Source organism: Gymnoscopelus braueri (genome assembly GCF_963280865.1).
Source record: "Gymnoscopelus braueri genome assembly, chromosome: 10".
Taxonomy (NCBI): Eukaryota; Metazoa; Chordata; class Actinopteri; order Myctophiformes; family Myctophidae; genus Gymnoscopelus; species Gymnoscopelus braueri.
The window spans coordinates 35,410,135-35,422,634 of NC_137611.1; the positions used below are offsets into that span (position 1 = coordinate 35,410,135).

Sequence of the window (12,500 nt, forward strand, 5' to 3'; positions counted from 1 at the left end):
AGGAACCAAATGGAACCCTTGCGGGGCTCTGTAACTCTGAGAATGTACAGATTAGTTCCATTTGTACACCATCAGCAGTGGTGTAAAGTACATGTACTCAAGTACTGTACTTAAAGGACGACTTCACCCATTTTCAACCTACTTTCATGATAAACACTAATGCTCATGATAAATTGATAATAAAAAAAATCTACTTGGTCCGTGTCTCATCGGAGGGCTGTGGACAGTCCAGAAACCCGTCTACCAGTGACATCATCGTTAGGCAGGATTTTTTTTCTCCAAAAAGATTACAATTTTTTGATTCCGATTTTTATTAACGTGAGAACAATGGGATCTATTATTGCATTGCAACTTTCCAGGAATACAAAGCCTGCAGTTTCTATTAGCTTGGATTCCCCATCGATGATGTCACTGGTAGACGGGTTTCTGAACTGTCTACAGCCCTCCTCTGAGACACAGACAGAGTAGGAAAAATTTTTACCATTATATCATGAGCATTAGTGAGGACCTATTATATGAAGATAGGTTGAAAATGGGTGAAGTCGTCCTTTAAGTACAATTTTGAGGTATTTTACATTTACATGAGTATTTCCAATTGTCAATACTTTTACTTCTACTAGTTAATTTGTAGATTTTAATTATTATTACAAAACATACATTAACCACTTCAGCCCTATATATTCTTTGACCATTTGAAAATAGCCGACCTACAAGCTCACAAGCGACGCATTGTGAGCTTGTAGATCTGCTATTTTCAAAAGTTTTTTTTACACGTGACGAACTTGTGAAATAGGACATACTGCACATTAAGTACATTTTTATACCAATACTTTTGTAATTTTACTCATGTAAATTTTGAATTCCGGACTTTTACTTGTAACAGAGTATTTCTACAGTATTGATACTTTTACATTTTGAGTACTTTTTCCACCACTGACTGTCACAGTCACAGTTACATGAACATCAGTGGTTCTTACACACACGTGTGTCGGGGTTCTTACTTGGGTCTGCGCCCCCTATCCAATATCCAGGACCCTTACCGGCCCCCCACACCCAGTTGATAAAATGTAGGTTATATCATTTAGAAAACATCTCACTGAATACCAAATAGCAGATTTTACATTAAAACGGACTGTTGGAATATAAGAAGGAAATAAAGACTTGTCTAGTCTTAAAATAGTTTGTCCGAAGCATTGCGAGATGTAGCTCTGCTGTTTTTGCTATCTCTGTGCAAAGCTGATGTACCATGAAGTATTACTGTATCGTTGTTGTCGGGCAGAAACCTCTTATCCCCATATTATTTGAACTTTTTGTGTTTTTTCGTAAATGAATGCCCTATTTGGATCATACTACAGAGTCACACACAAGCATCAAAAGCCGCGTTTCAAGCTTGTAGATCTGCTATCATATTTTAGGTTTTTTTTAGGCTATGTAATGTAATGTAATTGTATTTCACCGTTTGTCTGTTTTCTGATGTTATTGTTTTTATGTTTTTATGTTTTCTGTGAGGACTGCGGATGAAAATTAGCATCTTTGCTAAATCCGGTGTATTTACGTTCATGTGACGTTCATTAATATGCTCTGTCCTGTCTAAATAAACAAATAAAGTAAAGTACTTTTGCTACTTTTTCATTTGAATCCGGAAAATACATTTTGGACATATGAGGTTTCCACCCGACAGAGACGATATAATAGGGTTGATCCACGGCCATTTATTTAGCTGATTATACAAAAAAAAATGTTTTTAAAAAGTTTTGCGCTGATTTGTTGATATATAATAAATAAAACTATCCAAAAAAAAGAATTCTCCTCGATTATTCAATGAATCTAAAAAGTAATCGATAGAATAAGCACCAAGAAGATAATGGCTAGTTGCAGCCCTACAATGTTTTCTTTTTCTCTCTCTCTCTCTCAGGTCCATTTCTTCCATCCGTGGGGAGCTGCTTCCATATCTAGTGAGGAAACAGTTCTCTAAAAGCGCCAACGACCACACTACCAAAGATGACACCGCCGAGCAGAACCAGAAGAACAAAGATGGTAACACCACACGCACACACACACGCACACGCACGCACAACAACTAGGGTTGCCCTTGAAATAAGGAATCGTCCTTAACCCAATAAAACCAGGAACGCATCTGTGTAACCACTTAAACCATTGTTTTATACTTTGTCTATTCAAAAAGGATTTAGAAAACATTTTTAGATATGTATTTAGCCGCGGACCCCCATCTCAAAATATTTTGTTCCAGGGCCCCCCCCCCCTCCCAGAAGCATTTTAGCTACAAATGTTCGCTTTGAAAATATATAAAGATTTGCACAAATCTTCCACGATTTTTCAAAAAAATGGCAGATCTACAGGCTGAATAGGCAAAATACATCTAAAATGACAGAGATGCATTCCAGAGATTGAATGGGTTCATTTGGAACTATAAGGCGTGTCACTTATTGAACTGATAAGGGACACTCGTTTGTTCCTTATTTTTGGGAATCTGATCAATGACACACATCTTACAAGTTCAAACAGCTCATATGTGTATACTATAATAATACAGGATGTTAACCATTTAAACCCTCTAGACCTAGTCAACTGGACCTGAGTTGTCTCTGTACTTGGACTGCTTTTTGGGGCTAATGCTCCCCCCAGAATATGGATGCTGGGGTTCAAGTGGTTAATATAATATACAAAAACTACATATATAGGCCTACAGTGAGATTTAACTTTTTTCTGGGGTCTTATTTTTCTTAAAATAATAATAACTTTATTTATATAGCACCTTTCATGACATGAATGCAACTCAAAGTGCTTTACAGAGCAAATAATAAAATAAAGCAGAAGTGCTTTACAGCAAAGCAAAAACAACATTAAAACATTAGAATAATGGCAAAAAGGCAGTGAATCAAGCAAAACAGTGAAGACATGAATAACAACACAGAGATTTAGAAAAAAATCAACTAAAAGCAAGAGTGAAGAAACAGGTCTTGAGCTGTGCTTTAAAGTAACTTTTCAGGATTTTCAGGATTTTAATTCAAAAATAGCAAAAGTAGCAGATGGAGTAGGGCGTTAATTTACGAAAAAAACGCAAAAAGTTAAAATATGGAGCTTCTGCCCGACAACAACGATATAACACAAGGGCATATTACATTGCGGCGTCACATTGAATTGTCAATATGTGTCCGTTTGAAGTCCAACTGTGTGTGTGTGTGCGTGTGTGTGTGTGTGTGTGTGTTATTATTCCCCCCCCAGAGTTCCAGATCTTGTCGTGTGAGGATGAGCCCTGGCAGCAGCTGGCCCAGGAGCGTTCGTGTTGGAACGACCACCGCGGGGACATGAGCGAGGCGTACCACGGCGGCAGGCTGCGCTGCTACGTGCACATCATGGAGCAGGGCCTCTGCTACCGCGTCAACACGCTGGCCGCCTACATAGAGGCCAACCGACTGGTGAGAAGAACACCCTGTCACATCATGTGTGTGTGTGTTACGGGTCCAGTGGTGGAAAAAAGTACTCACATTTTTTACTTAAGTAAAAGTATCAATACTGCAATGTAGAAATACTCTGTTACGAGTAAAAGTCTGGAATTCAACATTTACTTTAGTAAAAGTACAAAAGTCCTTGGCCTAAAAATGTACTTAAAGTACCAAAAGTAAAAGTACATTTCTTTTTTGAAAATAGCAGATCTACAAGCTCACAACGCGTCGCAATGAGCTTGTAGATCTGCTATTTTCAAATAGCCGATGTATAAAGTAGGGCTAAAGTGGTTAATGTGGGTTTTATAATGTAATAATTATAATTTATACCTGCGAAGTAACTAGTAACTAAAGTTTTCAAATAATTGCAGTGGAGTGGTACAATATTTGCCTATATTTGAGATGTGGTGGAGTGGAAGTAAAAGTATTGAAAATTGGAAATACTCCAGTAAATAAAAAATACCTAAAAATTGTACTTAAGTACAGTACTTGAGTAAATGTACTTAGTTACTTTCCACCACTGGTTACGGGTCCAGTGTTTCCCCTTGTACTTCTATGCCTGAAGCCCCAAGCTAGAGCCCTGCACGGGACTGTTTTCTTAATCTCGCTTTTCTGACCACGCCCGCCCATGCCCGCAATGATTTAATTTCTGACCGCCGCTCCTGCCCGCAAACAAAACATTTAGTGTCATTTAGTCCCGCATAGTACCGCAATATTACCGTCCAGTCCTGTATACGCCTGCAATATTTCCTTTGAGATCCAAAACCATAGTGAGCGGTCCGTGCGCGAGAGAGGGGCTGTTTATTTGTTAGGAAGAGAGAGAGAGAGAGAGAGTTTGTGTGACGGACATAGGGTGACCACCCGTCCCGAAATTCGCCGGACAGTCCCGAAATTGGACCCTCTGTCCCGCGTCCCGCACAAGCAGAGCAATGTCCCGAAAATCAAAGATAAAAAAAAATTGGTCAAATCAGGCAAAAATAAGAATTGAATAACATAACTCTGACCTAACCCTAATCCTAACCCTAAAACCGAAATAAATAAACCAAAAACTGGAGAAAAAAAACTAACCCAATCCGCCCAGAACCGCGCGCATGCATGTGTCCCGCGATGTCCCGCGAAACGGGTTCATCTGTCCCTGAATGGTCCTGTTTGGAGGTGGTCACCCTAGACGGACATATGGCACCACGACAAGCTGCGCACAGTGCGCAGTGTGAGAACGAACACGAGAGAGAGAGACTCCGCGACGCAGTAGGGGAAATTACGTTCTCCTCTGAATGTCCATAAGATTCATATCTGGTTAAAGTAAAGCATGACGACACATGCTCCAGGTGCTCTATATCTGGTTTATTGCGGGACGGTGCGGAATTTCGCGGGGCCCGCAGTTTTTTTTTAAATTATCCATGTGATGTGTCCATGAGGCACGCATCCTACATTACCATGCCAATGAACAACTAAATCTGTGTTGAAAAAACGACATTCCAGCGGATGGTTATAATGAAACCTGTGACCCATAGAAAAGTGTCACAACTAGGGGGAGACGTTTCACAAGAGGCAATTCAGAATAAAGCCCAATTCATACTTTGTCGCGCAACGAAAATATCCCACCTAAAAGCTTGTGTCGTGTATAATAATGATTTACTTACAAATTCAGCATAGGCACTCATATTTCAATGCATATAGGGGAGACACCGAGGTCCCTTTGGTTGGTGTGTACACTCCCAGAGTTACAAATGGGTAAATGAACAGGATTTATTTAACTGTGTATTAATGCATAAGCATATTAATTCCTCCTCTTCTCTTCTCTCCTTTCCTCCCCTCCATCAGGCTCCTAAACTGTTTGAGGACCCAGCAGTCCATCCGTCTGCTGTCCTCTCTGAGAAGAGTCTGGTGAGAACAACATTTTGGTTAGACTCTACACAATAACACTCTACACAATAAAAGCCTCACTTTCAAGGCCTTCTCAACAGAGGGTCGAGGTCGTGTTGCCTTTACAGTTTAAATATCAGTACCATTGTTTTTGAAGGCTATAGCCCTTTAGTTAAAGGTCAGGTAATAATTCATAATAATAATTTCAAATGCGCTTATAAGGTTTCATAACACTTGTTATAACTGTGTATAATTATGCAACAAAGACAACTTGTAGTTATAATGTGCTTACAGTATATATGTGCTTGTAATGCCATGTGACCAGCACTTATAATACTTCATAAACCTTGTTATGAGGTGTTATGCTCAATCATAAACATTTACAACGAGTGTTCTGAAGCCTTATAAATGCGATTAGAATGCATTATAGACCTGACCTTTAAGTACTGTAAAGTGTTACCATAATTGCCATATTGGTACATACTACTGTATGACAGTGTATATATACAGTACATATATAAATGTAGCGTCACAATTATTTGAACCACTTTAACCATATTTTATAAAATATAGCAGATCTACAAGCTCATAGATATGAGCTTGTAGATCTGCTATTTTTGAAAAATCCCACAAAATATTTTTTAGGTGGGGGGTCCGCAGCCAAATACATATCATTTTGGGGGTCCTTGACATGAAAACGTTTGAGAACCACTGCTTTATGATATCCTATGGCGATGATGATGATGATGATGATGTTGTGTGTCCCTCCAGGTTGGTTCAGACAGCATCATTGGAGCGTTCTGTCAGGTGGCAGACAAGACTTCCATAAAGAGGTCCACTATCGGACACTCCACCACCGTGAAAGAGAGGGTCAAAATCACCAACTCCATCATCATGCACGGAGTCACCATCGAGGAGGGGTGAGGACGCCCGCGCACGCTGCTTAGTTATAAAAGGGAGACGCCTTTTATTGAACAAACACTCTATAGCAATGCTTACTATCAGAATATAGAGCTACAACACTTATTATGACAAAAAGAAAATATCACATCAGAAAGCAGAGAGGCGGGGGTGGCGTAGGGAGGAACAGACCAAAAACACCGATGGCATTCTATCCCAAGCCAGCTATAAGATGCATGTTTCTGTAGTGAGTGGGTGTGCACAGATGTGTGTCGATTGTGTCATAGCAGTAGAACAGTGGATCACTTTATTGAGCAAAACCTTTTTTGCTCAGTCGAAAAAAGTGGCATTGATGAGTGGCATTCCTCTAGTCTATATTGTAATTGAGGAGGCCAGGTTGCTTTGCATTAAAACCCCTGGTCGCCCTGGTAGCACTCAAATGCGAAGTGTGGCACTGGGAAGAGGAGCCTAGTATACCATAGAAATGCAGCTCAAAAATGGCAGCTCAAAAAGCACTTTCTGTGGACCCTTCCCTACCTCTCTAGTCGTATTTACTTGCACATAAATTACAATGGTAAACTATCAGTATACAAGAATAAAAAAATCTGATTTTATTTCATTCGTATATACTGCTTAACTTTTTTTAATCCAGCACCCAGCCTAGTAGGTCTGAGAGGTGCGTGTCTTTTAGCTGTTTACCAGCTTCTCTCTCAACATTAACTATCAATCATGTTGTCTCTCAATCATGAAAACAAAAACTTGTTTGTTAAAAGGTTAAAGCTCTATATTCTGATAGTATCCATTGTTATATGAGTGTTTGTTACCGGGGTCTCCCCGTATCTCCAGCGCTTTAATAAACAGGGTTTGCCAATTTCAGCCAATCGGGAGAGAGTACCCATTTATCATTATTTTTGTTATGTATCATTTCTTATTTATTTATTTTTAACTCCTGTAGTGTGAGCCCAGCTTTAGGCAGTAACCCATGCTGCCACATGTGCTTCTGTGTGTCCATGTGTGCATTAGTGCGTGTGCGTGTGCACGGGCGTGCATACGCGTGCGCGTGTATGTGTGTGTGTGTGTGTGTGTATGTGTGTGTCTTGTATGTGGCGGGGTTACTTGGGTCTTGTTCTCTGTGTTGTGAGGGGTCAAACTCAGCGCCCCGGGCTGACAATGTGTCTATTGGTGTGTGGCCAGCCAGAGACTAGCTCCAAACAAACACACACATATCTGCTCAAATACACAGCAATGCACATAACAAACCCACATTCATTTAATTTGACTGCAAAGCCCAGCGCTGCAGTTCAAATGATTCTCATATTAACACGATGCGCAGTGTTTTAGCATCATGCCTTAACCAATTGAGCCCTATACTCCGTAGTATGACGAATAGTGGTAAAAATAGTGGTATGTGTCGTACCATGGAGTTTACACGAAGTGTGCCTTTTTAGAGGTGCTGTTTTTGAAAGTTTCGGCTGTAATGTCTAAGAAACCTGTTCTTTCAGACGTCTGCCATGCCCTTTATTGTGGGTATTTTTCGGATTGATTTACACAGCAGTAGTGAGCAGTTTCCCAGTTTTGTCACATAAAAAACGTTGTAATTTAAACTGGAAACCTTTCAGTCACTTTTGGGTGAGTATGAATCTACCTTAAGTCATAAAGTTCTTGATAAGAGGCTCGACTATAACACACATTCACCTTCTCTCGCTTTCTAACCTTTTCTTTTGTCTCTTTCATTCATATTTAGTTGATTGGAGTTCCCCAAGGGGTCTATACTACGTCCCCTCCTTTTGTTTCCCTCTACACCAAATATCTTCGCCGGAAACAGACCACTATTTTGCCTGATGTTAAGCTCCAGAATGGAGACGCTAGGGTTCATAAACATGTTCTCTCTCTCTCTCTCTCTCTCTCTCTCTCTCTCTCTCTCTCTCTCTCTCTCTCTCTCTCTCTCTCTGTCCATCTCTGTTAAGCCCCTCAGGGACCCCATCCAACCAGCATGACGTTGCTGTTGGGAGTAAACCTCATATGTCCAAAACTGTTACTTTCAGGATTGAAAAAAATAAATAAAACAGAAGATCTTTGCTATGCGCTTTGAGCTTGTAGATCTGCAATCTTTTGCTATTTTTTGCTACTTTTGTGTGACGCTGTACGAAGTAATAATAAGTAATAATCGTTTCTGCCAGACAGCAACGATGATGAGGACCCTCGTCATGCCTGTATCTGTGTTGCACATAAAGGCAACGGAAGAGTCTTGAACAAGGGGGGTAGAGGCCGGGAGGGGAGGGGGGGGGGGGGGTGTATGGGGGCAAGCTAGCCAGTAAGAAAAAAGTAAAAAAAAAGAAATAGCAATTCTTTCTTTTCTTTTCTTTTCTTTGAGGACATAAGAAGGAAGGGAGAAAGGAAGGAAAAGCAAGAAAAGAAAGAAAAGCAAGAAAGAGGCAGAATGAGGGGATTAGCAGATCCCGGCCATGTCGCAGAAGCCTCTCGCATTTCTGGACTCTTTTGTTTGGAACCTGGCGAGAGCCTTGTTGACAAAGCGCTGCGTGTTTGGGATGGGATGGGGGGCAACTGTGGTAGGGGTCAACTTAGGGAAGAGAGAGGGGGGGGGGCATAGGAGGTGTTGGGTTGGGGGGGGGGGGGGTGAGGGGGGTGTGTGTGTGTGTGTGTGTGTGTGTGTGTGTGTGTGTGTGTGTGTGTGTGTGTGTGTGTGTGTGTGTGTGTGTGTGTGTGTGTGTGTGTGTGTGTGTGTGTGTGTGAACGCGTGTGTGAGGGGAGGGGGTGGTCACAGCAAGGAGGAGTCCTGGTGTTAGTAATTAGTGGTGTTTCAGCTTGGAGGCTTCTTTGGTGGTCTCTCTCTCTCTCTCTCTCTCTCTCTCTCTCTCTCTCTCTCTTTCTGTGTTACAAAACTCTTGCAACTTGTAATCTCCCAACTACCACCACTACCACCTAGTCAGTCAGGCACACATGCACGCCACACACACACACACACACACACACACACACACACACACACACACACACACACAGTCTGCTCTCGCTCTCTCCCAACAACCATAACCACCTGAATTGCATGGACCAGTTCAAACGTGTGTGTGAGAGGTGCGGAGGGCCAAGCATGTGTGCGTCATTGCCTGGACGAGACATACGTGTTCTCCCATGGCTTCCCCAAGCTACACACACACACACACACGCATACACACACACAGCTCTCCCTGGCTGTCACACACAGGACCGTCTGTGTCTCTTCTCCAAGAATTTTTGTGTGTGTGTGTGTGTGTGTGTGTGTGTGTGTGTGTGTGTGTGTGTGTGTGTGTGTGTGTGTGTGTGTGTGTGTGTGTGTGTGTGTGTGTGTGTGTGTGTGTGTGTGTGTGTGTGTGTGTGTGTGTATATGTGGGGCGGCTTGGCACTGCCAGCCCAGGTGGGACCATGGCACAAGGTGAATGCCCTCTAACACATGCACATACTCACTCACACACAGCATGGGTCTTAGTTCTTTAATATGTATGCTAATAAGGTATCATTACATTCATTTGAGAGCCGTAGTGTGAGGGCCAGTGGCGCAACGCAGCATTGTGACTGGAAGGTTGCCGGTTTGATTCCCCCGGACCGGGAGGGCTAAAACAAAATTCTGGAGTCATGGCAACTGAATGAACGTCCCTGCGGTCAATAATGTGCCCTTGAGCAGGGCACTCAACTCCCACAGCTGCTCCAGGGGGTAGCTGCTTAGTGGCCAACCATGGAAGATTGCGGTCGCGCTGGGCAACTCCCAAGACTGAATGTGCATAACTGTGTTGAGTGTTGAGCAGGGCGTCACTGAAAGAGAACATACCCACTGTGTGTGTGTGTGTGTGTGTGTGTGTGTGTGTGTGTGTGTGTGTGTGTGTGTGTGTGTGTGTGTGTGTGTGTGTGTGTGTGTGTGTGTGTGTGTAGGCCTTAGCTGAAGGGGGAATGGACAGAATATGGACCATAAACATGTTCTTACCTTCCAGCAGGCATCATTGAACCGCAAACAGGAAAAAAAAAGTGGGGAAATAATGTTTAGCACTGCCAACGCCACCACAGCAAAACATTTAACTCCTGCCGTGTTCAAGCTTTCACCAGCTGGTTCCAAGCTCTGGTACGCGAACAGAGCCACAGGCTTCTTCCGACCATTCCGAGTCCCCAGATGACAGGATTAGTTTTATGTTTTTATTACTTTTTATTCTAAATGTTTGAGTCCTGAGCTGAAAAGGGGTTTTGAGAACACAGAAAAAAACGGAATTTGTTCATATAAACATGAAAGCTCAGTTTCAGGCAACTTTTATTGGTTTGAAATCCAGAGCCAGGAAACCCAGCACATTGATCATATTCACACGGCGGACATTTTGTTCTTATGTCATACTCAGCGGTGTACATGTTATTCCCAAGGCAAAAACACAAAAAACTATTTTCTGTCGTTAGATTTTATTTTGCTTTAATACATGTATTCCATCCACCACGGCTTGCCAAGTTGGACGGCACGCTTGTCGATGCGTGAGGCCTTGAGGCTCGCCCGTGCGAACCGCAAGGCGAGTGCGTGCCTGCAATGAGCAGCCAGTGTCGGTGCACCTGCCTTGTTGTCAAGCGATTTTTAAAAGTCATTCATTTGTTATAAATCCTTGGAACATACGCAGGACTTTGAGTGAACCAAAACGAGCGCTCCCCAATTTTCTTTCCTTGAGAATAGCTCACACGCTAGTCGCCGGGGGGGTGAGAGTATGATGTAAGAGCAAAATGGCCACTGTGTGAATATGATCAATATATGTTTTTTCATGGTCAACCGTCAATTACAGAACTGTAATTCCAGTGTGTGTGTGTGTGTGTGTGTGTGTGTGTGTGTGTGTGTGTGTGTGTGTGTGTGTGCGTGTGCGTGTGTGTGCGTGCGTGTGCATTTTCAGGTGTAATATCCAAGGCAGTGTGATCTGTAGCAACGCTGTTATCGGTAGAGGAGCAGACCTTAAATACTGTCTGGTGGGAAATGGTCAACGCATAGAGCCAGAGGGTAAGACACACACACACACACACACACACACACACACACACACACACACACACACACACACACACAACACACACACACACACACACACACACAGTGTGTGTCCTTTGCTCAGGATAGAATATAAAGATTGAGATCCAATCTGTCATCACTCTTATTTGGCTAAATTGTCTTGTCTCTAATTTGCCTTCTTTTATTATTAAAATCAAATTTGTTTTATTTCATAAGCAATATCCTGACCACAAGGAAATATTGTTTGTACAGTTTAACAATAAACTTTATTGTTTATTGTGTTCCGGGTAGCTCAGTCGGTAGAGCACTCGCCTTTGGACCACATGGTTCTGGGTTTGAAACCCGGGCAGTGTTAACTCAGCGTATGAGTACAGTAAGTACTGGGAGCCCATGGTAGGTGTTGTGCTCCAGCAGTCCATCTCCCAGGGGTCTAGCTTATTGAAAAGGGATTAGTCACACCCTCGTTCTCACATCACAGTACTACCAACAATAAGCCTCCTACTTATTGTCCAAAATGACATCAGTGCACTGGAACGTAATAAATACGCAATAAATAACTATAAATACATTTAAAAACACACTCAAATGGAACAATATATTACTATTACCCCAAGCGTCCCTTTCTGCATTCTTGTCTGTAAAAAAAAGGTTTCATATGCTGATACCTGTGATAGACCAAATTCGACCGATAATATCTGCCGACCATTACATCATCAGTCAGCAGATTTTAGACCGATATATTGAACTAAAATCTTTTTTTATTCCCAAATATTAAAATATATCCCTGAAAAGAAAACTATAAACTTAATGACTCAATTTCTTTGCTCTTGCAGATGATGTTTTGCAGTGTTTTTTATGTCAGTGTAGACTGACTTCCTGCATCAGGCCAGTTATGTCATTGACACCCCATTTGCTCTTTTTTCCACATAAACTGACTGACCACAAAACAAATACCTCAACAGTATTAAGTCACCTTACCACATCCCATCTTTCTCACTTACAGTATTAAATGTTGTTTACTACGTTTGGAACAAGCTGACTTTTCTGTGTTATCCATAACTCCACTTGATCTGAAATATCGAAAGCATTCCTGTACTAAGAGGAGGCCTAACGGACCAACAGGCGAAGTGTGATATGTACACAGTAAAATGATTCATCCATTTGTACCTCAAGAGAGTCTACAAATGTAACCAAATGGACCCGTCCATTTGGTTACATTTGTACACTTAAACCACATGAAC

At 41.9% G+C, this 12,500-nt stretch overlaps 1 protein-coding gene across 2 annotated transcripts in view; it reads left to right on the plus strand.

The window, feature by feature from the left end:
* The window catches only part of eif2b3 (eukaryotic translation initiation factor 2B, subunit 3 gamma), a 69,746-nt gene that overhangs the window by 50,631 nt on the left and 6,615 nt on the right, over nt 1-12,500 (plus strand). For both annotated transcript variants that reach the window (XM_080439489.1, XM_080439490.1), the window contains exons 7-11: nt 1,916-2,037; nt 3,247-3,440; nt 5,292-5,354; nt 6,105-6,253; nt 11,147-11,250. In XM_080439489.1, coding sequence (XP_080295615.1) covers nt 1,916-2,037; nt 3,247-3,440; nt 5,292-5,354; nt 6,105-6,253; nt 11,147-11,250 — 632 coding nt within the window. The remainder of the gene's footprint in view (nt 1-1,915; nt 2,038-3,246; nt 3,441-5,291; nt 5,355-6,104; nt 6,254-11,146; nt 11,251-12,500) is intronic.